Source organism: Meriones unguiculatus, chromosome 3 (assembly GCF_030254825.1).
Source record: "Meriones unguiculatus strain TT.TT164.6M chromosome 3, Bangor_MerUng_6.1, whole genome shotgun sequence".
Taxonomy (NCBI): domain Eukaryota; kingdom Metazoa; phylum Chordata; class Mammalia; order Rodentia; family Muridae; genus Meriones; species Meriones unguiculatus.
The window spans coordinates 68,925,632-68,952,620 of record NC_083351.1 but is presented as its reverse complement, the minus strand read 5'-3'; the positions used below and the strand labels follow the sequence as shown (position 1 = coordinate 68,952,620).

General features: G+C 45.0%; 1 protein-coding gene across 4 annotated transcripts in view; it reads left to right on the top strand.

Moving 5' to 3' along the window:
- Positions 1-26,989, top strand: part of Tmem178b (transmembrane protein 178B) — a 435,263-nt gene that overhangs the window by 104,166 nt on the left and 304,108 nt on the right. For all 4 annotated transcript variants that reach the window (XM_060380134.1, XM_060380135.1, XM_021632113.2 and 1 more), the window contains exon 2: positions 20,250-20,363. In XM_060380134.1, coding sequence (XP_060236117.1) covers positions 20,250-20,363 — 114 coding nt within the window. The remainder of the gene's footprint in view (positions 1-20,249; positions 20,364-26,989) is intronic.

Here is a 26,989-nt window from a genome sequence, read left to right as displayed (position 1 = left end):
AATTGTGAGGAAATGTTAGCATATTCCTTTCATCCTAAGTCTTAGGGCATCTGTCCTCAGTCATCCTTGGAAAGTTTTGCACAGTTGATGGTGTGTATTGGCTGAACTTGACCTAATTGGTGTGAGTGGCAGATAGATCTGTAGCTGCTTTATTGTCTTGGTTCAAGTTTAAGCATGGAATCTGTGTCCTCATTTTAATTCCTTGCTATTGTTCCTTAGGGACCCTGGAATTCCTTGTGTAGGCTTAAGGAAGTACCTCAGACTGTCCTGTAGTTGTTCAAATGCTCTTGGCTGGAGGGTTCTGCCATCTCTCTTTGGAAGGCGTCAAGGCACTTCTCTGTTTGGCCTTACAGTCAGGCTATCCTGCTGTGTAGTCTATCTGATGTGCGGGAGCCTCTGCTCTTCTGGCTCTTCCTGACTTCTTATATTCTGGCTGCAGACTGGCCCTCAGGTCCCTTGGTTCTCAGCTCATTAGAGAGGAATCACACCTCATGCTGTGCTGCTTTGGGTCTGTGGCAATGTCTTACACAGACTCCTGGCAGTTGGCTCTATTTTATTCAATCTCTCTTCCCCAGGGCTCTGGCACAAAGCCTTGGAGCCACAAGCCTGGATGCTCAAAGCAATACTTCCCTCTGTATCTGGGACAACCATCTACTCACTCTGACTCATTATCCTTGGCCCAAGTTTGCGCTGTGACCTTGTTGTCAGGATGAATGTTTTTCAGGCACTCTTGTTGGTTCCACATAAACTTCTGGATGGCCTGGATAGCAACAGAGACAGTGACCAGGAAGTCCACTGAATTCTAATCAGCATTTTCCCAGCTCTACACTGTAGCTATTGACCCTTTGGTCAATAGGCTCCAGATGAGCCTAAGGCCCGGGCAGTGCTGGTTTGGGCAGCTTAGGTGCTCATAGCATGCTTTCTGTGTTTCTAGAACCACTATTTAGGGCCTGATTTGGATTCCTGTACAGACCAGGACTCTAGACATCATCCTAATTACAACGTCAATGTGGACTTCGGTCTGTGATGAGCTTGTCATAAGAATTCTTTCCCTTTGAAATGTCAATTTATTAAAAATATTTTAGATCCTTAAAAACTAGTCTTCTTTCCTGACCATAAAGGCTTAACACTATAAATGGGAAGGCAAATATCTTGGATTGGGGTATGCATGTGCTGGCAGAGAAGGAACGCATTGTCTGTGTATGAAGATCAGTTCATTTTATGGTCAAAGAATCAAAGTCATGAGTAGGAAAGTAGAACTCATTTTCTGATGTGGGGAAGTGCCAAAAATCGAGAGAGTAGTGTCAGTAGCCATAGACCTCCGGACTGTGACTCTATCTTTTCTTGGTGTTGGGAAATCCACAAAATTATGTCCAATCACCAGAGCTGATTAGAGATTGCTCTTGACAGGGCTGTGAAGTGTGAAGCTGAGGTACAGATACTGAGTTCCCTCTCAGGGCTCTTGTCTCTCCTCTCCTTCATCTGCTCTTTTGACCTAGACTGTTCCCTTCCTGTGTTCTTGACATGTTGATATGCCTCCATTAGTTTCTTTGGTATTAGTCAGTCTTATGGCATGTTGTCTCTGCTGGCAGAGTGCACTCTGTCATTGTTTCTGAGATTTTGTTCATCGTGTGGTTTGTAATCTTCTGCTAACTCCCAGCCCGTAGCTAAAGGAGGCTTAGTTGCCCTGTTTCTAGAATTGTGGTGAAGGTGGTTGTCTTTGTTTTCGGGCATGGTGGGCAGTTTCAGCAGGACTGTGGGTAGTACAAGCCACTCCAACACTAGGGCATTGGTCCTCCGCAGCTTTTAGGAGAGGCAGTAGTCAACAGAGCAGAGCATTGCAAATCCATGTGGCAGGCACAGAGCTCCTGCCCCTAGAGAGCTTCCTCTAGGAGATGCTAATGAAGTGGCTTTCAGTACACTTATTTATTTATTTTTATTTAAAATAGATTTTTTTTTCCCTCACAAAATATATCCTGATTATGGTCTCTCCTTCTGCTACTCCCCCCAGTTTCTTCCCACCTCTCCTCCCATCTAGATTCAGCCCCTTTCTGTCTCTCATTAGGCGTCTGAGAGATAATAATAAAATAAAATATAAAATATTAATCCTTGTTGCTTCTAGATTGTATATGAAAACTTTTTTTTGAGACAAAGTCTCATATAGTTAATGCTGGCTTCAGACTTTGTGTAGCTGATGGTGACTTTGAGCTCCTGATCCTCTTGCTTCCATTTCCCAAGTGCTAGGATGTTAGGCTTGCACTGCCACATGTGGCCTTATGTGATGTTGGAGACTGACTGTAGGACCTCATACATGCTAGGCATGCACACTTTACTGATGGAGGCACATCTCCAGCCTCTTGAACCTTCACATGCCTCAACTTGCTGGACTCCTACAGCTCCTCTTTATCTGCATATGAGGAAACCGAGTCAGAGAGAAACTGAGAGGCTTGCTGGTGAGCAAGAGGAGACTTAAAGCTAGGCCTTCTGACCTTCAGCCCTGGGCTTCTCCTTCCCTTCCATCACATATCTGTATGCAGAGCATTGTTCTTCCCTAGGTGTTATGAGGAGATAAAACAGAAATAAGCTTACGTTCTAGTTGGGATAAGCTGCAAACAACATCCATTAAGACAGTCATTTGAGAGCTGATTGCTCCGTGCTGGTGATTGTGACCTTGAAGTACTCACATGAGAGGACACAGAAATTACAGGCTGCTTTGCAAAGTCTGGGATGCACTGTGGATTGAAGATAAGCCTGGAGAGAATCAGGGTCACGGACTCGCCCAAATTCTGGAAGCCCTGCAAACAGCCAGAGTTTTTTGTTGGTAATACTGAGCGGGAAGGGATCCTTGAGTCCTGCTGCCTGATGAAAGTCCAGAGCTGCTGTACCTCATGCGGTATTAGCTGATAATGAATAGCAAGCCCAAACTGAGGAGGTCACTGTGTCTTTTGGAAAGACAAGACTGATGAAGCCAGCATAGCTCTGAAGGTGTACGTTGAAGGTGTGTTTCATCTTCCCAAAAGCGGTACACGAGCTTGCTGAGGACATCATGAGAGGTGTTCAGAGCCCTTTTAACATAACCCAGAAGGAACATCAAATGATAGGGGTGAATCCCTCACTACAATGTAGTAGCACATAGCCAGAGGCAGGACTTGAAGAGCTCTTTCTAAGAGCAATGCTCCAATGGGTTAGCTGGGAGAGGCTCATTCTTGAAGACAGTTCTTTTAAGCAGTGGCCAATTGGACTCCATGGAGACAGCCAGTAATGAATGCAAGTTGTATTGATAATCCAGAATGGTGCTAGCTCAGCCTATGAAGACCATCTAATAGGCAGACAGCGAATAGACAGAGCACCGTCCAAGATACCATGTCTACTATTGGGTCAATGCCTGAGGTGTCTGGAAGCCAGGATTAAGCCTCCAATGTTTCAGTGTGGCCACCTTCAGTAGCATCTGGCAAGGGGGAAGTGGAGTTCTCAGCTTGGAGGAACAGGGTCTTCACAGTCTGGTTCTAGTCTAGGGAGAGTGAGACAGGGGCTTGTTTACCAGGACTTACACAGTTAGTTAGAGAGTCATGCCACTTGAGCCCTAGCTTGTGCTTGACTGTGTATTATATATAACTAATCTCCAAGCCAAGCAACTGCCATCTTGGGGAGTTCTGTTGCTCCTTCCTTGCCAAAGGATTGTCTAAGGTGGGTTTTCAGGACCGTGGACAACTCATGGACAGCCACTGAAAAGTATACTCTCTCCCCTCAGCAGTGGATAACCATTTATGTATCTGCTTAGATATCTTCAAGCAGGAACAGGTGTGTGTCCACCTCATGATTTGCCACTTCATGAGCCCTCTTCGCTTCCAGAAGGGGTTGTTAACAGGACCAATCTTGAGACGGGGTTGTGTTTGGTAATCAACAGCTGCTTTGGTTTCTAGATGACACAATACTCCCAAATCTAACCATGAACAACTACTGGTGCTAGTTTCCTTATGTTTCCACACAGAGATGTCTATGCATATGCAAACACACCCTGCACATCAATTTGTGTATGTATATCTAGCAACTCTTGCCCCACTAATGCCATAAATGTAACATTTTTACATGCTGTTCTGTATCTCTGCCCATGTTTCACTTAATCTATCTTATAAGGCTTTCCAGATCATTTTATGAAGAGTTCTGTCTCTTTTAAATTGGTTGCATAGCCCTCCCTTGTGTGGATATTCCATAATCTATTTAATCAGCCTTCAATTGATGGAAACTCAGCTTATTCTTTTAAGCAGAGTGGCAGTGAATAACCTTGTACATATGTCATTTCACACCTGTGAGATCACATCTCTTAGACAAATTGCTAAAAGTGGAATTTCTGGGTCAAGTTGAGCCTTTGTAATTCTGAGAGATGTTGATGAATTGCTCCCCAGAGAGGTTGAACAAATTTACAAAATTTATACTGCAACAGCGGCAGCATGTGACAGTATTGTGTTCTCCATGTTAAGACCATTCAGGGTACTATCAAGGTTTTGCTCCAAATGATACTTTCAAATGACGTCTCATTGCAGATTTAATATATAATTCTCTTATACTGAGTGTTTGTGAACATCTTGTGTGGTTAGGAGACAGTTCTATTTCCAAGAATGATCCATTCATCTCTTTGGCTTATTTTAAAGTAGGACTAGTTTGTGTTTTTTTCTATAAATTTGCAGGTGATTCATATGTGAGGCAAGTTGGCCCATTTTTTCAATAACATGCATTGCAAATATTCTACTCTCTTCATTTGCTTATGGCATGTTTGACCCTGCAATTTTGTAGTTTTTTGTAGTCAATTTTTAACCCTTTTAAAAAAATTGATAGGAGAGTATAAGTTACAAAACTTTCTCACTGCTAGTTGGCTTTTGTCAACTTGACACAAACTGTAAAAGTAACTTTTGTTCACCAGATGTAATTGTCATCTGCTTACTGTAGAATAAGCTCACCCTTTCTAGCTTTTTTTGAACTCTGGCTGGCTGGCTCAGCTCAACTCTTCTGGCTCAAACTCCTCTCCAAGCTGACTGATAAAATCTGGCTTCTCTCGGTTTCTGAATGAATTGCTCTTCTTGGCCTCAAACTAACTCTGGCAATTTGTTCTAATCTTCTGGATCCGTCTTATTTTTTTGGCTTCAACTGCCTCTGCTGACCTGCACTGAACTACACAAACTCACCAACTCAACTGCCACGAACTGCCAAACAAACCCAACTCCCCTGCATTGGCTTCAAACTGACTGACAGAACTGAACCTCCTCCCTGCTCTGCTCTTAAGCAGACTCTCTCTTCTGCCTGTTCTCATGAGAGTTTGGTATATCTTATTCTGTCAAATCTTTCTCTCATTCATCACTTTGCCTGTCCCTCAATTAGATGTCATTTTTTTGGTGTACTAAGGGTGTTTCTTTAATCCCAGTCAGAGAGATTAAAGGTGTGTGGTTTGTCTGCATTCCAGCCAGATTACACACACCTAGAAGGTCTTTGGATGTGATCGGAGCAGCCATGTGGCTGGATTAAAATTTTTGTATACAAACCTAGCACACCTGGGATGAAGGATGTCAGCTGAGGAATTTCCCCCATTAGACTAGCCATATCTATGGGGGCACTTTGTATTGCTAATTGACAATGGAGGGTTCAGCCCCCTGAGGGGTGGTGCCATCTCTAGGCAGGTGGACCTGGGCTGTTTAAGAAAAGTAGCAGAGCAAGCCAGTAAGCAGCATTCTTTGGTGGCGTCTGCTCCAAGTACCTGCCTTGAGTTATTGCCACAGTTAACATGTAAGCCAAATAAACTCTTTCCTCCCCAAACAGCTTTTGGTCATAGTGTTTATTACAGCAATAGAAAGCCAACTAGAACTCTCTCCAAAGTCTTTCTCATTGCTTTTCATAGTACTTTTTGGCTTGATTTTTTTTTTTCTTAAAGAAGTATTTGATGCATTTGGTGTTCATCTTGGTTTGAGTTATACAATCTGTGTTCAGTTTTATTTATCCTAGAAGGTTGCCTAGTTTTCTGGACACCATTAATTGAAGAATCCATCTTTTTTTTCCCCCACTGAAAATGCTGCTATTAGTATGAATTCCTGGGTGCTTTGAGCTGAGATGGGTTACATGAGTCCTGCTGTATTCTTGTCTAACTATGTTGTTTACCTCCTGGGCAGGAGGGAGGGTCAGGCTTCTGCTGGAGAGGGGAAAGACAGAGGGCTTAAAATTAGTAGGGTGGTAAATGGAGGAGTGTTCTCTTGGAAAGGGAGGCCTAGAAGCTGTTGCTTAGCCTGGGGGGGGGGGAAGACAAAATCTTCACACACTTTTCCTCTTGTAAACAGAAAAAAACATAAGCAAATAGAAAATTCTCTAGTGCTAACCACCCAAGCCTTCTTCCATTTAATCACAAGATCCCTGCCATGGTCTCTCTTCCCTCAGATTTATCTTCTACCTTCCTAACCTGCTCTGCTTTTGCTTCCAGCCTCTGCATGGAACCATTTCTGTTCTTGGCTCAACAGAGCCTAGAGCCTGAGTCCCTTGAGGAAGCTTTTTTTGCCAGGCGCTATGGCACCGGTTCTGCTCATCCCAGTGGCTAGAGATCTTGCAAAAGGAGATTAGAGACAGCTAATCTTACCACCCTGCTTCTGTGTGCTGGCTGCTGATCTCAATGAACCCCGAGGAAGCTAAGGTGTGTAGGAGCTATAGGAATGGTGCTCTTAGGGAGGCGTTGAGCTGCCTTTTGGTGAACAGTTACCTCATGGCAATAAGCTTAGCCACTCCACTAACCTAGCCTGGGTGTCTGGGATGTATTTTAGTACATTAGGGCTGGGATTGGGGAGTTTTGGGGACTTGTGTTCAACCACTGAATAGCATTGTTGTAGGTCAAAGCTGAGTCCTACATCTTTTCTGGTGTGACAAGCAGCAAACTATATTCGCTTCCGTGTTTTGCCTTTGTGTCTAGGAGCATCTCAGGCAGAAGATCGCCAGTGTGGTTGATATTCAAGGGCCTGGAAGCTGGGAGGCAGTGGGTTTGGTTCTTGCCAAGAACACGTTGTAGGATGTAACCAAGATTAGGGTATAAGGGTACCCTGAGCTGAGACCGGGAGTGGGAAAGATACCAGAGACATGGCTGAGAAGAAACTGAGCATTTGTACACCAGGCAAGGTGTACAAGACAGGCTAACAGGAGAAGCTGCGTCATTGGCTACTTATCTCTGGTTTATCCAGTCCTGGTAATCTCTTGGTTCGTGGCATATCTCAAGTACGTTCTTGGTGTGTGGCTTCTTAGATAAGCCTCTGTGGGGCTGTGGAATACTGGTGGCAGCACTCATTAGGAAGTCCTTACCATGTGCCAGGTCAGTGCTTTGCCTGTATTAATTCATCACATTTTCACAACACATCTCGAGGGGTAGATGATGCTTATGTCTCCCTCTTTCAAAGACACTTAGGCACAGAGGTGTAATGGAAGGTTTGGTTTCTTTAAAAAGTCAGTTATGTTATGTAAATATGTTTTCGTTTTAATCCCAAGTGTGGGATTTTAGTTGGGCTATAATTTGTTCACAGCTGTTAATTGTCTTGTGTGGAACGTGGCTTTTGCCAGCTGGTAATGGCCTACCTGGAAGAGGGGCATGGTCTAGGACTCTGAGAATATAAACTTGAGAGCCCAAGAAAGGGTAGCGTGTTGTGGGGTACTGGCGTGTGGCAGTTTGGAGAGACCAGAGATGGACGATGTGGGGTTTGAAGCAGACAGAGGGAGAGAAACACTTCAGGGAAACAGCTTAGAGGAGACTGCTGGCTGTGTTTGCAGTTGATGGATGTTGGTATATCCCCCGAAGACACATCGACCCTAAACAGCCTGGAGAAGTGATGGTGTCTGGGCCCCCTCTCTCCGATAGCCTTCTCTCTCCTCCCTAGGGTTGGGAGGTTGGAAGGGAGGCTGAGGCCTCAACAGCTACACAGAGGGTTTCGTTAATTTGATCAAAATCACAGAGAAAGTCTCAAGACCAGGATGGAAGCCCAGGAAATGGAGCCCCTGTAGCAGGCTCTTTAAAAACTCAGTTATGTTATGTCTGTGTCCCACAGCTGTTCCCATAACAGAGAATGAGTGAATTAGTCACTATTCCTACTGTCATTTCTGTTTCTTAATACAACTGGACAATCAGGATAAAGAACCACTTTAATGCTTTTAATCTAGCCACTTAAACATGAAAATACTTTATTTTGTGAGTAGTGATATAAAGAAAAATGTCATTTATCTATTCAGTCTTCTCCTATTCTTCTTGTGGCATTTATCTTCTATTCAGGCATGCAGTGGGTGAGAAGGAAAGCAACCAATCACCTGGTTTGGGTTTTTCATGTGTAGCGCAGCAACTCCCAGTTCTGTCCCAAATGCACAAGATGACCTCCCTTCTTCACTAGAAAAGTAAACCAGTGTCCCGTGATCAACTCCCCTTTAAAACAAAAGGTGAAAGGCCCAGTCATTCTGTAGCTGAAAGCAGTTATTCATTCAGCTATTTGGAAACATCTGGGTAGTTGTCTGAGATGCCCAATTTTCATTTGGCTTCTCCTGACCTTCTTATGGAGATGCATACCAGAGGGAGGCAGATCTCTTGTGGACAAGCTGGTCTAAGCTTCTCTGATCAGATCATGACCTCACACCCAGAGGTGGCAGCTGGAGGGAAGGGCAGCAGCAGCTGGAAGAAATGGTGGAGTTGTCCCTGTCCTGGCATCCACAGTTCTGGTGACTCATGAACAATCATTTCACTTTTGTCTGAAGAAGCCAGGATGACAAATCTCCAACCCTCTTTGTCTTCTCATATCTCTCCCCTTTCGGACAACGACCTCATGTGGAATTCTTAATTCAAAGGAGATGGATGTTTCCCTCTGGCCCACGAGCTGAGGAGTCTTATCAAAAGTGACATGAAAAAAGTATCAGACTGGCCTCCCCTCTCTTACAGGCCCATCCTTTCTCACTGCTGCCTGCCTCCATCACTGTCTCCCCATCTCTAGATCTGTCTCCACTTCCTGGCCCCTGGAGAGAAAGCATGAGCTCATTGTTTTCCATGAAAAACCAGATCTGCTCTCCTTCTCGCCTCGTTTGTCTGTCAGAGCCCAGGGATGGATCATCCTTTCACGAGCAGAGAGTACTCATGTGGGAGCTGCAGACTCTGTGCTGGTGTCTGTGTGCTGCTGGGGAGGACACCATGCTTAGGGCAGTGGCAGCTTGCAGTTCTGAACTTTCTGGAAGGTTATTAGGGATGTGATGCGAACACGGGAACAGATTATTTACTACACCCCAAGCGGCAATTCAAAGCCATACCTCACCTTCTCATTCTTTTCCATGAAGTGTGTCTCAGGCTAGAAAATACATGAGCAAAATAGGGATCAGGAGGCCAGAAGCTAGCAGGGTTGATAGGGCAATCAAAATGACAGCTCATTCCTTATTTCCTTTTGTGAGGAAGTGACAGTAAATGACATTAAAAAGCATCTCATTAAAACCTACGAAAGGGCTCAGAAGATGGGAAAACAGGAATGGAGAAGTTATGATTAAAAAGGTCATACTTTGCACCAAAAAAGAGACGACCTTTAGCAAGAAGGTTGCAGAATGTTAGATACTGTGATCTTTAGTCAAGGCAAAGAGTGTCTTTAGAAAGTAATGAAAAGACTGTGGTGAGCAACTGAGGGAGATGCTGGAGGAATGGAAACCACAGAGTGTGGCAGCATCTGTTGCTGTGGAAGAGAGAGAGTCACCTTCCATTTGTTTACTGCTTGGAATGGTGGGGACTAGATAAAATGCAGGAACCATGGAGGTCATGAGAGATAATCTCTTTAGTGTAGCCATCCTGTTTAAGGAGGATCTAGGATGGTCCGGAGGGAGCAGTGGAGTCCAAGGTGCTAGGACCCAGGCTCAATGTTTCAAAGAAGGTGGAGACTAACAGATCCTAGGAACATGAACCAGCATCTGGGGCATGGGGGGGGGCAGGTGGGAGGGGTGGGAAGGGAGCTCTGGAAAGCCATTCAAAGGGGCCACTCATCCACAAGTCAGGATGCTGAGAGGTCAAAGGAGATGTGCCATGGTGCCTCAGTCTCTTTTGGGGGTCTAGTTCTTAGATATGCTGATCAGGATGAGAGCTGTAAGGCGAAATCTCTCTTGGTTGTGGTTAATGTGGGAAGTAGGCCCAGGCTAGGCAAGTCAAGAGGCAAAGTCACAGCAGGCTGAACCATCACACACAGAGAGCTTTCTTATAGTGGACTGCTTTCTCACATAGGGACTTTCTGCATGCATGGGCAGACTTCCCCTCAACCCCACTGTGTGGGGAGATTTTAGTGATGGTTTGGATGAGAATGGAGATGGCCTGCTGATAGAGCATGTGGGAGTAATTGCTAATTTGTAGAATGACAAGATCATGATCCAAAAATTCCTTCAGGGGCTGGAACAAATAGCAGATTCTACATGGAGCTAATAAACTAAAACTAAAAACAACCAAAAGAAAGAAAGATAGATAGATGGAAAGAAAGACAGACTGCTGCCTGAGCATAGGTGAGATCAGAGTCAGAATTTGAGCTCACTGAAGGAAACTGCTGTAGTATGTCCCTTGGAATGGTCATCCCTGTGATAAGACTGGCCACAGGCCAAGAATGAACCAAACTAAACCCTTTCTTCACCAAGTTGCTTTTGGTCCTAGTATTTATCACTGTAGTAGAAAGCAGCTAGGTAGGATACCCTCCAAGGCTCAGTACTTTCCTGTTGCTTTTTCTTGTACTTTTTGGCTAGTTTTTTGTTTGTTTGTTTGTTTTTTGTTTGTTTGTTTTGTTGTTGTTGTTTGTTCTTTGTTTTTGTTTTCCTCAGAGAAAATATTTGATCATCATTGCTGAGAGGGCACCTAGACTGGGAAGTCCATGGTCATGTAGCTTTACACAAATCTGACTATATGTGAAGATGAGTGTGCCAGGGCTCTATGGGGTGATTCTCACCCATAGGCTGAGCCTTCAAAATGGCTAGTGTGCTGATGGGTTTTGCATATGTCAGGGAGAACTTGGGACTCTTCAGCTGGAAGGAATGGAGATTTAGGGGTAGGGTGGGGCATGAGAGTTGTCTTCAAATATTTATAGGCTGTTGTAAGAGCGGAATGCAGGTCTCTAGAGGCATAACTAATAAATGATGAGAGCTTTTATTGAATGTTCACTGTGGAGCAGGTTTTACACAAGCTATCTCATTTATTCCTCATCAATCTTATGAGCAGAGTACCATTAATATCTGCATTCTGCACATGAAGAAATGGAGGCTCAGGAAGGTTGACCAGTTGTCGCTAAGGCTCCTGCTGTCCTTAATGTAGTGGACTGTAATGTAGTAGAGATTCTGGCATGGAATTCATGCTTTCAACATCTTGTCTTTTGTATCTGTGTACTGCTTCCATGTTAGCCTCTGTATAGTTTGTGAGGGGAACAATGGAAGCAAACACTTCATCATGCTCTAATACAAGAGTAATGGAGTCTGTAGATACTGTACTTCCACACAAATGGAAACTTTTGCTTTATATAAAAAAACAGTGTGGAACCTTGGAAGGTCCCCATTTTTCTTCAGAATCTTTTTTGATTTCTCCCCATTTCTTTTTATGTGTGAGTGCTGTGTGGTGCTCAGTAATGTGCCTGGTAGGTTTCAATCCCAGCTTTACCACCTGTCAATTGTGTGTTAAGCAGAGTGTCTCTCTAAGCTTTTGTTTCTTCGTTTATGGAGTGTGGGAAATGAATGCCTGACTTTCATGTTTTGTACAGCACCAAACACAGAAAGTATTCAGTAAGCAACAGCTAATATTATAAAATAACTGTGTGTCAAATTCCAACTTAACCATCAATATCTTTAAATGAAGTGAACCTTTCCTGGCTACTCATTGTGAATAGAGGATATACACTCTTTTAAAGCTTTTTACTAGAGCTAGAAATACACAATTCTTATACAAATATCTGTCCAACACTGCTTCCTCATAATAAGGAGCAGTCCAGGCTCAGGGGAAGTGTTTGCAGGGTCAGAAATGTAGCAGCAGGAGGGATGGGACATGATGACTTTGGAAAACAAAATTCTGCATATGTAAATCAGAAGGGCTCCTGAACAGTACTCATAACCAACACTAATATAACACAGGATGGAACGGAATTAAATATTTAGGATTCAGTCTATGTAGTGCATACAAAACAACATTAAAGGCCATATTGACACCATGAGCTCAACACTAAAGATAAAAATGGAACACCTTGAGAAACATCAAAAGTAACGATGCAGCAAACACTTTTCCTTGATAATAAGAGAACAGTCAGGCTGGGCTGGCAGCAGCTGGGAGCCTTGCAAATCTTTCATCACAGAACATCTGGGGGGAGCAGAAGGTGATGAAGAGAAGACATGGGGGAGGTGGCAGGGATGTTTCTCGTGATGAGCTCCTGTGGAAAGTTGCTTTTTAAGCAGAGCTTTTGCTAATGTTGATAGCTGGGTGGCAAAGGTGGGCCCTGCCTACTTCCTCCATCTCTGTTTCTCTGGGGTAGGGCTGATGGAGGTGTGGGATCTACTGGCACAGCCTGTCTTCTGATCCTTCGGCGTCACTCTGGTTTGCTCCCTGCCCTGTTCATTATCTCTAATCTCAGACTTCTAACCTCCTGAACCTGACTCCCTTGTGGGCTTCTAAGGAATACAACAGAATGTTCACGTATCCAAGAAATGGCTTTTCCAATCTGCTGGAGAAAAATTCCACTACTTCCTCTTCCTGCTAAAATATATTTTAACTTTTTTCTTTAAGAAAATGCTTTTTAAAGAAAAAATGAAGGCTGAGTCTTAAATTCTGATTTCATCTTCTTCTTCTTCTTCTTCTTCTTCTTCTTCTTCTTTTTCTTCTTCTTCTTCTTCTTCTTCTTCTTCTTCTTCTTCTTCTTCTTCTTCTTCTTCCTCTTCCTCTTGTTGTTGTTGGCTTTTCATCTTTTACATGTGTTCTGTCTACTTTCTAGTTAGTCTGTCTTTATTAAATACAGAGTGATAGCCAGGTCTTTGGCTAGAAAGCTGACTAAGAACTGTCAGCCCAGTGAGAGAGATAGAGAATGAGTTTCATGGGACTATGCCAGGGCCAGTGACAGTGCTGGCTTCTGGAAAGCCCAGATGACCTGGGCTCTGTGGGAACATGGAAGACAGCTGCTCCCCCGTCCTCTGTCCATTCCCCATTTTCTTCCCTTGTCAGTAGATGTAATGAGTTCATTTTATGTTTAAGGCTGTAGCCTTAGAACCCTTGTTTCTAGGGAACCTTCCACCAAGCAGGAGTCAATATGGCTGTGGTGTCTGAAAGACTTGGGGTGGGGCTACAGTTTACATCTTGGTCACCTCTTGGCTGCTGGAGGGGACTCAAGGATAGAACTTCATCTATCCAAATACCCACTTTGTTCTTCAGGGAAACAGTGAGTGTGTGATCATGTTTTCCTCATGGAATTGCTGTTATGATGTGGGTATCAACTTGGGATAACAGAAGAGTAACTAACCTATGCTAGGTATGGAATAAATATTTTTTATTATTAACAAAAAAGGAAATTTGGGTCTGGATGATGTAATGCAGCTCAATTGATAAATTGCTTGCCTTGCATTGTGTTTGATGCCCAGAACCCATGTGAAAACTGCCAAGCATAGTGGCTCGCCTTTATAACCATGGTGTTGGGGAGGCGGAATCCATAGACTTGCCGATCAGTGGCATAACTGTACCAGTGAGCTCCTGGTTCAGTGAGAGGCCCTTTCTCAAAAAAAAAAAAAAAAAAAGGGTGAAAAGTGATTAAGGAAGACACCCAACATCGGTCTCTGGCCTCTGTATGCACACATATTAACATCATAACAGCAACTCCATGAGGAAAACATGATCATACACTCCCTGTTTCCCTGGAGAACAAAGTGGATATTTGGACAGATGGAGTTCCATCCCTGAGTCCCCTATAGTGTCGAAGAGGTGGCTGTGATGTAAACTGTGGCCCAATCCCAAGTGATGCATCGATTATGCTCGGGGCTGGTCTGTGTGCTCACCAAAGGGGTTGGTCCTCCACTAAAGAGCAACAATGGAGGTACTGTCAGGAGCCAAGGGTGGGGATAATGAGAGTGTTGGATGCTGTTTTCTTCTGCTTCAGGCTGGCTGGGACTCTCTCCGTGTGGCCACCCTCTACAGGTTCTAGTTGCAGTGACTTACTCTGTCCCTCAAGCCTCAGGTTTTGCTCTCTCTTTTGTTGTCAGTCATGGGTCTCTTCTATTATCCTCTGGTCTCTGAACTGATATATATATAATATATATATTAATAAATATATATATATATATATTTTTTTTTTTGAGATAGAGTTTTTCAGTATAGCCTTGGCTATCCCAGACTCGCTTTGTACACCGGGCAGGCCTGACTCACTGAGGTAGGGTCTCACTATGTAGCCCTGGCTGTCCTGAAACTCACTATGTAGACCAGGCTGGCCTTGAACCTACAAAGATCCACCTGCCTGTGCCTCCTGAGTGTTAGAATTAAATGTGCGGGCCACCACACCCAGCCCAGCATGTCTCTCTTCCCTAACAACTTGCTTTCATTTTTGGTAGTAGCCATCTTAACAGGTGTAAGGTGATATTTCACTGTGGTTTTATTGTGAATTTCTCCTGATGGTTAGTGACAACGAATCCTTTTCATGCACCTGTTAATCACTTAAATGCCTTCTTTGGTAAAATAGCACTCAAGTTTTTACCCATATTAAAATCAGGTTTTTGTTCTGTTTTGGGGTGTGTGTGTGTGTGTGTGTGTGTGTGTATGTGTGTGTATAAAATTGTCTTTAAAAAGTTCTCTTTGTTATTCTATTTGAGTGTTTTGTGTCTTGCTGGGACTTTGGTCTATATGTATGAAGGCCATGACAGAGGCCACAGCAGGGGTTATGGGGGTGGGGAGGAGGTGGAAAGCTGTACTTTGAGCCTTACTGGCCAGTTCTTCCCCCAGCTATGGCTTCATAGGGGCCTTACAGTCTCTGGCCTGAAGAGCAAGTGAGGGTGAAAGCATCTTTGCCCTCCTTTCCTGAGGAGATTCCTGGATGCCCTCTTGCCTTGCAAATAGCCCTTCTGCAACATGCACTCAGGGAAACCTGTCTGTAGCCAGAAGCTCACGTTCTGGGCAAATGTACTGGGTACGCAGATGGTGCCTGTACTTATGAAAAGCCCAGCACACTGACAGGACCTGCAGACACATGGATAAATATTATGCCTTTCTTTTTTAGGCAATATGTGAATCTTTCCAATTTAATTGCTGTCAAAGGCAGGATGCTTATAGTTGCTGAGGCAAAGCAAACAGTGGGGACTTCCAAGGAGACTGTTCCTACTGTTCCAGCCTGGCTCTGTGGCCAACACCTGCATGGATTAAACCTTAGTTTCTTGCTCTTGTTAAGTGTCAGGGGGCCTTTCCTCTCATGGGCTGAGAGAGCTACAGGTGGAGAGGCCAGAGAAGAGACAGCTCATTTCAGCTCTCCTGTAACCTGTAACAATTTCTTGGGTGTATGTTGAGGCTGAGAGAATCTAACCTCAGCCAAGAAATCAGTCACTTTTCTCAGACATGAGTGACAGTCACCAATCTGGCCATCTCAAGTGGCATCTGGTCTTGTGCTCCACAGCGGGGTTCAGAGAACATTTTGTTTGGTTTTAAAATTATTCCATGTAGGGCTCCAGTTAGCTCACAAAGCAGTTTTTCTGTGTATACAAGTTAGGTAAGGGCAGCCCCTCTGGCAAGGGAGCGCTCCACCCTTGCCCTTCCAGAGTACAGGGTTTGACAAACAGAGCTGCAGCTGGCTTTAGGCCCACAGGTACTCTGGGAGGTTCCGTTCACTGACCACAACCTACCCTACCATAAAGATTCAACCCATTGCTGGAAATTCCTTTTTTTTAAAAAAGATATATTTTATTTTTATTAATTACAGTTTATTCACTTTGTATCCCACCTGTAGCTCCTTCCCTCTTCCCCTCCCAATCCCACTCCCCACTCTCCCTCCCTCTTCTCCATCCATGCCCCTCTCCCAGTCCACTTATGGGGGAGGTCCTCCTCCCCTTCCACCTGATCCTAGTCTACCAGGTCTCATCAGGACTGGGTGTATTGTCTTCCTCTGTGGCCTGATAAGGCTGCACCCCCCTGTATTTTGACCTTCTGCTCTTTCTTTTCTACCCCTTCATCTTAGCAAAAATAAAGCCCCAGTGACCTACATTTGCCAAGTACAGAGAGGCGTAGATCTGTGATTCCATGTGCTTTACCTCCGCCTCACTGTGATTGACAAGCCTCTCCTTCCTTGTTCAGATGGGGTGCGTGCTACCCAGTCTCTTAGAGTTCTGCAACGATTGCCTCCTTTTATACAGCATACTTTAATTTGTCCCAATTATTTTAATTCCTTGCCCGTAATAAGTACAGCTGGGCTCTGTACATTGTGACCTCCCAAAGGTGTTAGTCATGCCTGTCTTCAAAGTACATGGTATCAGTGTGTGCCTTGTGCTGGAGGCGAGAGAGATAAACATGAGTGGAGAAGACAGAGTGCCTGTCCTTGAGAAATGCAAAATCTAGAGAAGTGAGGCATAAAAACAGATAAAGTCCAGCCAGTGGTGTCTTGCCAGCCTGAGGAGGTGTGAGCCCAGCGCCCAGAGCCCGGCAGGAGTGCTTTCCTGGTGGCAGGTATGGCTTTGCTGGGAAGCTGCCCTGTGAGTGTTCCCTCGGGACCACTCGCCATCATCAGACTCCATTAATGAAGCACATGGCCATGTTTTCTTTGTATGCCACAGGGAATGGGGTAGCTGGATGTAGGGAGGTTCTGGGGAAGAGGACCCTGAGTTCTAATCCTGGCCAACTCACTTTATCGTCTTATGCCATCACTTTCTTAGCATTTGTAAAACAGGGAGACAATGGTAATTAATAGTATAATCTACTCAATGAAGTCATACAGTGGACGAAATGGAGCATTATCTCTAACAGAACCCAGGAATGGACTCTAGATATGTTAAAAATGCTGATTCCTCCAGCCTTCAGGGATCCTGGATAGGGTGTCTAAGTTGTTTATCTTGGGGTGTTCTGTATTTACCTCACATGTGTGAGGTTGGAAACCATATAACCTAGCTTGGCTGAGCTATATTGTCATATGTGATCTAATGATGAGGACATATTCTGAAAACCTATCCTCAGGAGATTTTGGTCAACTTTGTGAATTTTATAGTGTGTTTACATGGGTTAAGATTGCCATGGCAGCAGACATCAGTAGGTGCTTTTTTCTTAAGGAATCTCCATCTTGTCTGTGGCCCAGCTTTGCTCGAAGCACTAAGTTGCCTATGACTTTATTAGAGTAACTGCCATGGAGAAAGTGGGGATGGAGAAGAAAGACGAGGTCCAGGGACATTTTTGAAGGAAGTTAGATGGCATTTGATGACTAGGAAAGAAGGATCTCCCAGGGAGGAAGTGGCTTCAGAGATGATGTCATAGATAAAGAGGAAGTGATGCTATTAATGGAAATCATGAAACTCAAGTGCACAAGGTGTGGATTTGAGTTGAGGTAGTGGGGACTGTCTGGTAGGTATGTTCTCTAGACCAGTCAAAAGAGGCTGGTAGGATGAGTGGTGAGAAGGTGGGTTGGGGAGTGATGAGGAAGGCCAGGGCCTGTGAGAAGCCACAAGGACTTTGTAGGTTGAACCAGAGGTAGTGGGGCTGAAGACTGAAGATACAGGGAGAGAGTGTACAGCATTCTGCAGAACCTTGTCTCTGGATAGAGGCTGTCCTGTTAGAGGAATATCTGCCAATAACTGGGAACTGGGCAATTGTCCAAATATGATTTACAATAAGGCATCGGTTTCACAAGGCTTTCTGTAAATTATTGCACTCCACCAATTGCCAGGTTCCCTGCTGACAGTGGGCCAGGGGGTCAAACAATTCAATCAGGTGCCACCAGTTATAAATTGAAAATCAGTGGGGTGCAAAATGGATTACCATCAAAATCCATTCAGGTGAAAAACCAAATTTCACAACCCCTAACCTTTAAAAACCACCCCTTTCCTGATTCTTCGCAATGCTCTGACACTAAGTTTTTAATATCCCCCAGATGAGCAAACATCAATAGAAACTTCAGGAGGCTGAAAGAGAGGAGGGAGTCAGTCCTAGCCAGCCTCCCTTCAGAAACTTCCAAGACAGCAGTCTTCAAGTTTAGACAAGAACCACCTGGAAGGAAGGCTTCAGCAAGGCTGTTTCAGCCAGGCTCTAGCATGGAGTTTCTGTGTATCTGGGCTTAGGTCTGAGGTGACGCCTTTCTAGCAAGTTCCTATGGAATGTTCACCCTGCTGGTGCTTAGGCTACCTTTAAGGATCTGTCCTTAAAATGTAGGAAGAATTTGGCAATTTGACTAGCTCAACAAGCTGATTAATAGTGACTTAAATTGTTTTTTGAGATTACAATTACACCATTTCCCCTTTCCCTTTCTCCTTCTAAACCCTCTCATATACCCTTCTTTACTCTCTGTAAAATCCATGGCCTCATTAAATGTTGTTACATGCATGTATGTAAATGCATATATATTCCTAAATATAACCTGCTCAGACTTCATAATATTACTTGTATATACGTTTTCAGGGCTGACCATTTGATATTAGATAACAAATCTGTGTGCTCCTCCTTGGGAAAGACTATTTCTCCCATGCTCAGCATTCCTTAGTGGTCTGTAGTTCTTTGTGTAGCATTGAGACCTGTGGTCTTTCCTGAATCCGCTTAAACATCTCTGTTGTTCTTGCTCAGCTCATGATTAGGCACTCATGTTGGTGAAGTTTATGTGTGTGGCTTTTGATATTGCTAGGAGACATGGTCTCAAACTCCCTGATTCTCTGCTTCTTACAATCTTCTTCCTCTTTCAAAATATTCCTGAGCCTTAGATAAGGGAGCTGCTTTATAGATGTATTTATTTGGACTGGGATCCAAACTCTGTGCTATGATTGACTGTGGTTTTCTATAATGCTTCCTGTCTATTTCAAGGAGAAGTTTACTTGATGTGGGCTGAGGACTCCACTTATCTGTGGGCGTAAAGACAAGTATTTGAATGTAGTTAGGGAGTGTGCTGGACCAGGCACTAAGTCTGTTGTTGGGCCACAGTTTTAAGAAACCTGAGAAGAGAATGGTCCAAAGAAATCCAGATTAATTTGAAAGCCTTGCATTCAGAAGTGAGGTTAGGTGGAGGAAGAGAAGAAAAGGAAGGTAGCCTTTCCGTCCCTATCCTTGTTCTAGAAGACTGGGTGCTGAAAGTGCAAGTTCTCTGGCCTGTGTGGAAACAAATTTATTTGATTGCAAATTCCTTTTTAAATTTGAAGTGGTGTGTGCGTGCATGCATGTGCACAGATGTTGTGGTGGTGTGTGCGTGCATGCATGTGCACAGATGTTGTGGTGTGTGCGTGCCCGTGCACAGATGTTGTGGTGTGTGCATGCATGTGCACAGGTGTTGTAGTGGTGTGTGTGTGCATGCATGTGCACAGATGTTGTAGTTGTGTGTGCATATGCATAGGTAGGCAAGAGGACACCGTCAGTATTGATGAGCAGTGTTCCTCAGGTGCCACCAACCTTCTCAAACTTTGAAAGTCAATTTTCTCAAGGCTACACACATGGGCACTGCTTCTTAAAAAAAGCTTTCCATAGTCTGAATTTTGAATCTTTCATTCCATGCATGACCCTAGAGATTAATTTTTCTAAGTCAGTGCCATCTGATTGTAAGCTTTACTTCCTTGTTCTTTTTGAGTCAAGCTTATTGCTCAGTATAAATTGGAGGCCCAACATGAAACATGTTTCTTTCTCCAGGATGGACATGTGGATCCTGGGATGCTGAAGAGATGGTGTGGTGGTTGGAATAGAAATGGCCCCCATAGACTCCTGTTTGAATGCTTGGCGCATAGGGAGTGGCCTTATTGGGAGGTGTGGCCTTGTTAGAGGAAGTGTGGGGGAAGGCTTTGAAATCTTATATGCTCAAACTACACCCACTGTGGTACACAGTCTCCTTTAGGTGCCTGGGGATCAGGATGTAGAGATCTAAGCACCGTGCCTGCCTATAGGCCACCATGCTTCTTGCTCTGATGATAATGGACTAAACCTCTGAAACTGTAAGCCAGCCCCAATTAAACGTTTTCTTTCCTAAGAGCTGCAGTGGTCATGATGTCTCTTCCCAGCAGTAGAGACCCTAACTAAGACAGGTGGTCATTGCCGCACTCACGTTTGGCTTTCTACTTCTCTCTTCCAGGAGAAATTGAGAGATGCACGTACATCAAGTACCACTACTCCTCAGCAACCATCCCCAGGAACCTCACCTTCAACATCACGAAGACCATTCGCCAGGATGAGTGGCATGCCCTGCGTAAGTGCCGCCGCGCCTCTTTGCTGTGGCTGTGCTGTGGTGTCACTTGGAGGGCTTTGGGGGGCTGTCTATAACTTCTGAGATCTGTGGGTGGTGTCAGAACGCTGGCATGGCTCTACTCTCTATGAGGACCCACTTCATGGATCAGAACCTTCTGAGTCGGTTCTGACTGCACTGTAGATTTGTGAAGTTTGTTTTAAATCTTAAAAGACAAGCCAACCACACAAAACTCAAACCACTCTCAGTTAGTCATCTTAGTTCATTCTTCCGGGAGCCATCTGAAATCTCACTGCCCTGACGGGGTCTGCTCTGGGGGCTGAACTGCAGCACATCTCCACGTTGCTTGAGATACTATCGTGGCGACCTGCTAGTCCCTTGCGCTGTTGTTTGTAAAGGGTGAGGCATGCTCAGGGGTTCAGGCTGTCTCTAGGGGACCCGTGCCCAGGGGGAGGTCATTAAGCAGGAGGGTCTGGCTCTGCTTACAAGCTTCCGCGTGCCTTCAGATGACAGCAGCTGGCTCTAGTGTGATCACTCAGCAAAGAGCACACTAGCTCTGCCCATCAGTTTGGGAATTTCTGGTCTGGGGATCTTTAGAGACATATATTATGATGAGAGAGTGACTTAATGAGCAAACAGAGTTGGTTAGCTATTTTTACACTTCTCCATGGGAATTACTGCCTGTCTGTGGCAAGAGAGCTCTAACTCACTGCTCGCTCCCTTCTTCATGTTGACCTGTTGATCCCATGAGGAAGCATGGGGCATAGCTATTGGGTTTGCCAGGTGTTCTCCCAACATCTTTTCACCCAACGTCTGGATCAGATTATCCTTGCATAAACATGAGCATTTTTTTAAATCACATCCTGTTAGGCTCCCTAAGCGGATGACCTCTGTGGAAGGCAGTTTGGGCTAGAGCACTCTTCTTGTCTTCATCGTTGTCTTCTTGCCTGGTTATCAATGCAGGTGTAGAGCCTACCACCTGTGGTTCACGTTTAGCTTGACTTTAGGCAGCCACAGCTGGGGTTGGGGAATGACGAGGTGAAGGAGAGGAAGGAAAAATAAAACAGAACCTTCTCTGGTTTCAGGAGGGAAAACCCTAAAAATTCATATCCAGATAATGTGATGGCCCCTCTATGCTCCTGGTCTGCGGTGGCAAAGCAGGTGCCAGAGGATGGCTTTGAACACCATACTGTTGCCACTTTAAAGGCAATAAGTAGCATGTGGGGACAGAGAGCTAATGCTCAGAGTGTTCCCATGTGCTAGCCATTGAGCTAAGTATATCATATACATATTTAATTTTAATGTGAGGTTGGCCTTAGAGACTCTAGTAATCAGGGTTATTAATTTCTTTTGGATGGTAGGCATGGAAGACTCCAAATATAGAAATATATGGTGATTATTTCTCATTTCTCACGATACACCGTTCTAGTATAGTCACATAAAGGAACGTTAAGGTGCATAAGTCTTGTTGATTAACCACACAAGTGTAACAGATTCTGGGATTCATAATAAGGATTCAGATTCTAAGAGGGAAAACGTTACTGACATTTCCAATAGAAATGAAGTTAGTCTGAATTTCCCTAGTTTCCCTGCATACCAGGCAGGCACTGGATATCAAGGCCATGGCTCTTTTAAGGAGCTGGAGTCTGGGGGTGGAGAAGGTGGGGTTGGAGAGAGACAGTCACAAAGCAAATAATTACAAGGCAATGTGATAATTACAGCATAGTAGAATTGCTTCAAGCAATTAAAATAGTTTGCGGGTATTTTTTTTTTTTTCTGCCAGAAGGAGAATGATTTCAGTGTAAATTGCAGACACTTTAAGGGAGGCCTGGTGAACCTTATTGGCTCTGGCCATGGGAGATGTCTGGAGTTGCAAGAGATTTTCTGTCGTGCCATCCTTGGAAATATGCCGCGTGGCATCAGCCAAGATAGAGCGCTCTGCGGGGGTCCTCTTTGAGCTCTGTGTGTCTCCAGGGTGCTCATTCTCCAACTGTAGTGCTGTTGGCCTTTGAAAAATCTAGCATGCAGCTCCTGTAGCCAAGCAGTGTGCCGACTTCTATTTTTAACGGATCAAAGCCATTTGGACGATTGATACACGCAAGGTCTCTAGCCCATGGTGGTGGGTGAAGTCGATGCTCCCCTTTGGTGATGGATTCATTTGCCTCTTTCATGAAGTCGCCTAATGGGCTATTAAGCTGGCAGAGAGCATTTGCTGTGTCTGACATCTATGACAGCTATTTTAAGCCAGAGGGCAAGTGAGCATCTGTCACAATTGAAGTTGGTCCTAAGTATAACTGGCAGTGCTGGCCTGATGGGGGAAGCATGGTCCGTGTTCATGTTAATTTTCAGGGGTCAGATTTTGATGACGTGAAATAGGCACAAAAACTTCTTTTGAAATACAGTGATAATGGAAGAAATTAAACATTAGAAAATGAAACAACCCCACCTCCAGCCTGATTTCTTGGGCTGGGCATGTAGCTTGGTGATAGAGTACTTTACCCAACATATGCAAGCCCTAGGATTTATCCCTGTAACAGAGCTAATAAAACCCACATCAAGTTTCTAATAGCATTGTGTGCTAGTAATCTAAAGTGGACAAAATAAGTTCATCTAGTTATCATATTATGATTTCTCTGTAATAGTGTATATTTTATAAATTTTGTCACATAATTTTTTTCATAGAGGATTTTGGGGATGGTGGTGTGATTGTAACTTGTTTGTTATGAAATAACTTACAACAAACACTTGAACTTTGGTTCCCTTTGGGTTATAAGTTTGTGTGTGGCTTGATCATTGACCCCTGTTACCAAAAAAAAAAAAAAAAAAAAAAAAGGCAGTTTGGCTTAAAGCTATGTTATATCTTATGAAAAGTTAAACTGGCCAATGGGAAGCTTAACTGTGGGGCTCTAAACTCTTCCACCTCATACAACAGCAGCTGAAAGGAGAAAATGACCATAGGGCACTTCCAGATCCAAGTGTGTAACATGCTTACCCCATGTGTTAAAGGCCGTTAAGGGCATGTTTGCATGTGCACAAGTGTGGGGATCAGAGGAGTGCTCTTCGAGTCTCGGTGCTCTGGGTGAATTGTGGCAAGGGTCTGACCTTGGCTTGATGACCAGGGTTAGTGAGATCTCATGGACCTGTTTTTCTTTTTCTTATGGGGGGTGGTGGTAGCAGAACTCCTTCTGGAGCTGGAACCTAAGTCCTTGGTCCACTCAAGCCTGGCTGTCCTTCGCTGTTGTTGGCTTGCTTTAGTCCCAGCTCAGGTGGGGACAGAGATGAGACAGCTGCCTCTGTGGACTGTTGGTGCACTGTTCTTCTCAGTTAGAGCTCCTGTCATTTCCAGGGCTGGCGCAGGACAGGACACTATGCCACTGGCCAGCAAGAGGTGGATGGTGGCCTCAGGAAATGAACTAGCAAACGGCATGGTTTGGATCAGTTTTCCAGTTTAATGCTCTGCACATGACAGAATCTGATTACCAGTGGCCAGGGCAAACTGGCTGGCACTGCTGTAGCATTTCAATGGCTTATCTCCATCCTCTTACTAGAATACACCTCTGTGGCTTTTCACAACCTGAAATTCAGTCTGAGGGGGCAGCGCTTGTTTAGTGAATTCTGGGTCCTCAATTAGCCCTGCCCATATCCCTGGAAGCTATCCCAAATGTCCCTACCTTTGCCATTCCTCTTACTGTGTCCTCTGACCTGTCTGCAAGCCAGAACACTTACTCACGGGATAGCAAAGACAGATACAGGGATGGTGTCTCTGAGGGACCTGAAATAGGGACAGAGCAGCTGGGGTGGGCTGGCAGAGCCACCATGACAGAAGCTGCCTGAAGATGCTGGGCAGACACTTGGCAGATGATATGAGGAGGCTGGCCCTCCTGGTCCTGACTTTCTGATCTACCTGGCGGGCACTCAGGCAGCTATGCCTGAGGTCCACAGTGAGAGCCTCAGCCAGGGTGCCTGTAGGCTCACAGTTTTGCCATTCTGCTTGGTGTGCACATCTAAGACAGAGGTTTCAGCTCATAGCTGGTTGCCCCTGGCAGTGAAGATCAGGGAGCTGGGACTTCACTCCTGAAATCAGATCTTCTTCATTATCTTTTGAGAGGCTGAGAGCCAAGGAAACTAGATTTTTTATTCTTCCTGAAGCCTCATCCTGTCAGAACTGAATGGTTTAACTAATTAGATTGGATGGTCACATTGCACAGTTTCATCTGGCTGGGAGGAAACCAGGAAAAGAGGGGAGGGGAAAGAAGGGAGGGAAGTAAGTAGGAAGGGAGGGAAGCCTTTCCTGACTTTCTGGCTTCAGGCCACAACCGCACCCAACAGGTTCACACACATTGGCCTTGAAGCTATGCTCCAGGGACACAGAACGTGACACAAGTCCCAGACAGGCTTGTGCTTACCTCTAGTGGAATCCTGCATCCTTCTCCTGTGTTGCAGCCACCTTGACAGTGTGATAGAGAACATTTGTGCTACATAATGATCCATGCTGCAGCTAGGTGTAGAGAATGCAGAGAAAGTCCAGCCTGTTTCAGAGAAGGAGAAGAGAGAGGAGGAAGGAGGGAAGGGCGGGGGCGGACAGAGATGGAGACCTAGACTTTGCCTAGGAGACAAGGCTTTGTAATCAACTGTTGCATAGTTAATTCCCTGGAATTAAAACATCCATCCTGGAAAGAGGAGAGAAGCTCATGCAACTTATCAGGCTTAGAGAGCTCAGGCTCTTGCAAGATTTACCAGGTTTATATAAGCAGCACCAGTTATGGCAGGAAGGAGCCACTCCCGTCATCAGAATTGCCTGCCAGCTCTGCAGGGAGGGAACTCCAGGGATGCAGTTTTGTGAGTTGTCAGCTATGCTGGGGTGGACTTATCAGTGATGCACCATCTTTGAGTCACCTATGCAACCCCAAGTAGCTCCTCATCTATGCTGCTATAAGTAGAACCTCAAGTGATCTCATGGGCACACTCAGGTAGACTTGGATGGAACTGTTTCTTTGCTTTGCTTTGTTGTCAGTTCCCTGTCAGTTCCCCTACAAACAGCAAGACTGTGTGGAAACCGCTGCTCAGAGCTGTCATGTTCACAACAGACAGCAAACGGCTACTTAGTCCCTCAAAGCCCTTATAGGTCAACTCAGTCTTGGGGGACCAGCCCTGCCTAGGCTCATATGTGGGGAAAATGCCCTGATAGTGCTGTTCTTCCATGCAGGCCATACCTGATCCACCTCACCTGGCCTCTCCTGTACTCACCATTTGCTCCTTCTGGAACCAGAGGACCTGTTTTCAATCTTAGTCTCCTTACAGTAGCCCCCAGTCTTGCAGCACAGTACTTCATTGTCTCTCTCTGTGGCATTGACCTTATGGCCTCAGACTTAGTTCTTTGCCCAGTGGCACCTGACTTTGCCATTGGACCAGATAGCTCAAGCCAGTCTGTTTATCTGTAAACAGCCGTTCTCCATACTTCGCTGTATTTGGACTTACCTCAGAGCAGTCTGGATTCCCGGTCCATTCTTCCTCAGCCATCCCTAGATGGTAAGATAGGTGCTGTGGCCCCAAGGGGCTTGGGATGGAACCACCAATGGTTAGGATACACTAACCACCCACCCCTTTGTTCATGTGGGCTGTAGTGTTATGCTGTTTCCTTGGAGGAATCTAGTCTGTCAGTCTGTTGCTGTGGCTCCTTTTAGACAAAGTAACCAGGCCTAGGAGCAAGGAATTACCTAGAGAGCCAATGAGCCTCAGAATCTTGGTCTTAACTTTGTCCCATCTAGGGACAAAGTTTTTCCCCATTTCTGTTTTTGGCTTATGTTATGTAAAACAGACTAATGAGGTAAACATCCCAGACATTAGAATCTTAGATCCCCTGCAGCGTCAGCCATTTTCCTGCTTCTGCTTCTGTGCCCAGCCAGTGCTAAGCTCTCACTGTGTGCAATCTGTTGTGAGCCATCTCTTGCTCACAAGAGTGACAACCAGAGGGGCCTTTAGGAGCAAGAAACCATCTCTGGACTTGGGAAAGCTTGGTAGCACAAAAATCCAACCAACAGAACCTTGCTGTATGTTGCCTGGTAACGAAAAGTCCTAGCTTTTTGCAAACCATTGCATGTCTCTGCCCTGGCTCCTGCAGGGAACGCTGTAAACCTTTGGGGATATCCAAACAGCCTGCAGCCCAGAGGCTGCCCTGAGCATGTTCTCTAGGCACTCCTGTGCTGTTACTGCAGTAAGCCAGGCAGAGAGCACAAACCCTCTTAATAGGACATTGTACGTAGACCCCTCCTTTCCGCAGAAACTCAAGCAGGGACAGTACTCTGCACAGCTCTCCTGCCTGTCCAGATGTACTTCTCCTTTAGTCTGCTCTCTCAGGATTTTGCCATAAAGCAGGTCCCCTAATTTGGTGAACCGTTTGACCATCCCTGGACAGCATTTTCTAAATTTCCTTTGTTAGGGTCTTACCCAAAGAGATGACGGGGAGGAGACTGCAGTAGTGCAGAGGTACCTTGAATTCGTTAACACACACACACAAATGCTGATTCAAAAGTCAGTGAGGAAAGTGAGTGGGCAAGAGGGAGAGTTTGTTTAAGAGGGGTAGAGGACAGAGGTCTGGAGTAGGAGTGGAGAGGAGTATGTCCAGCCTT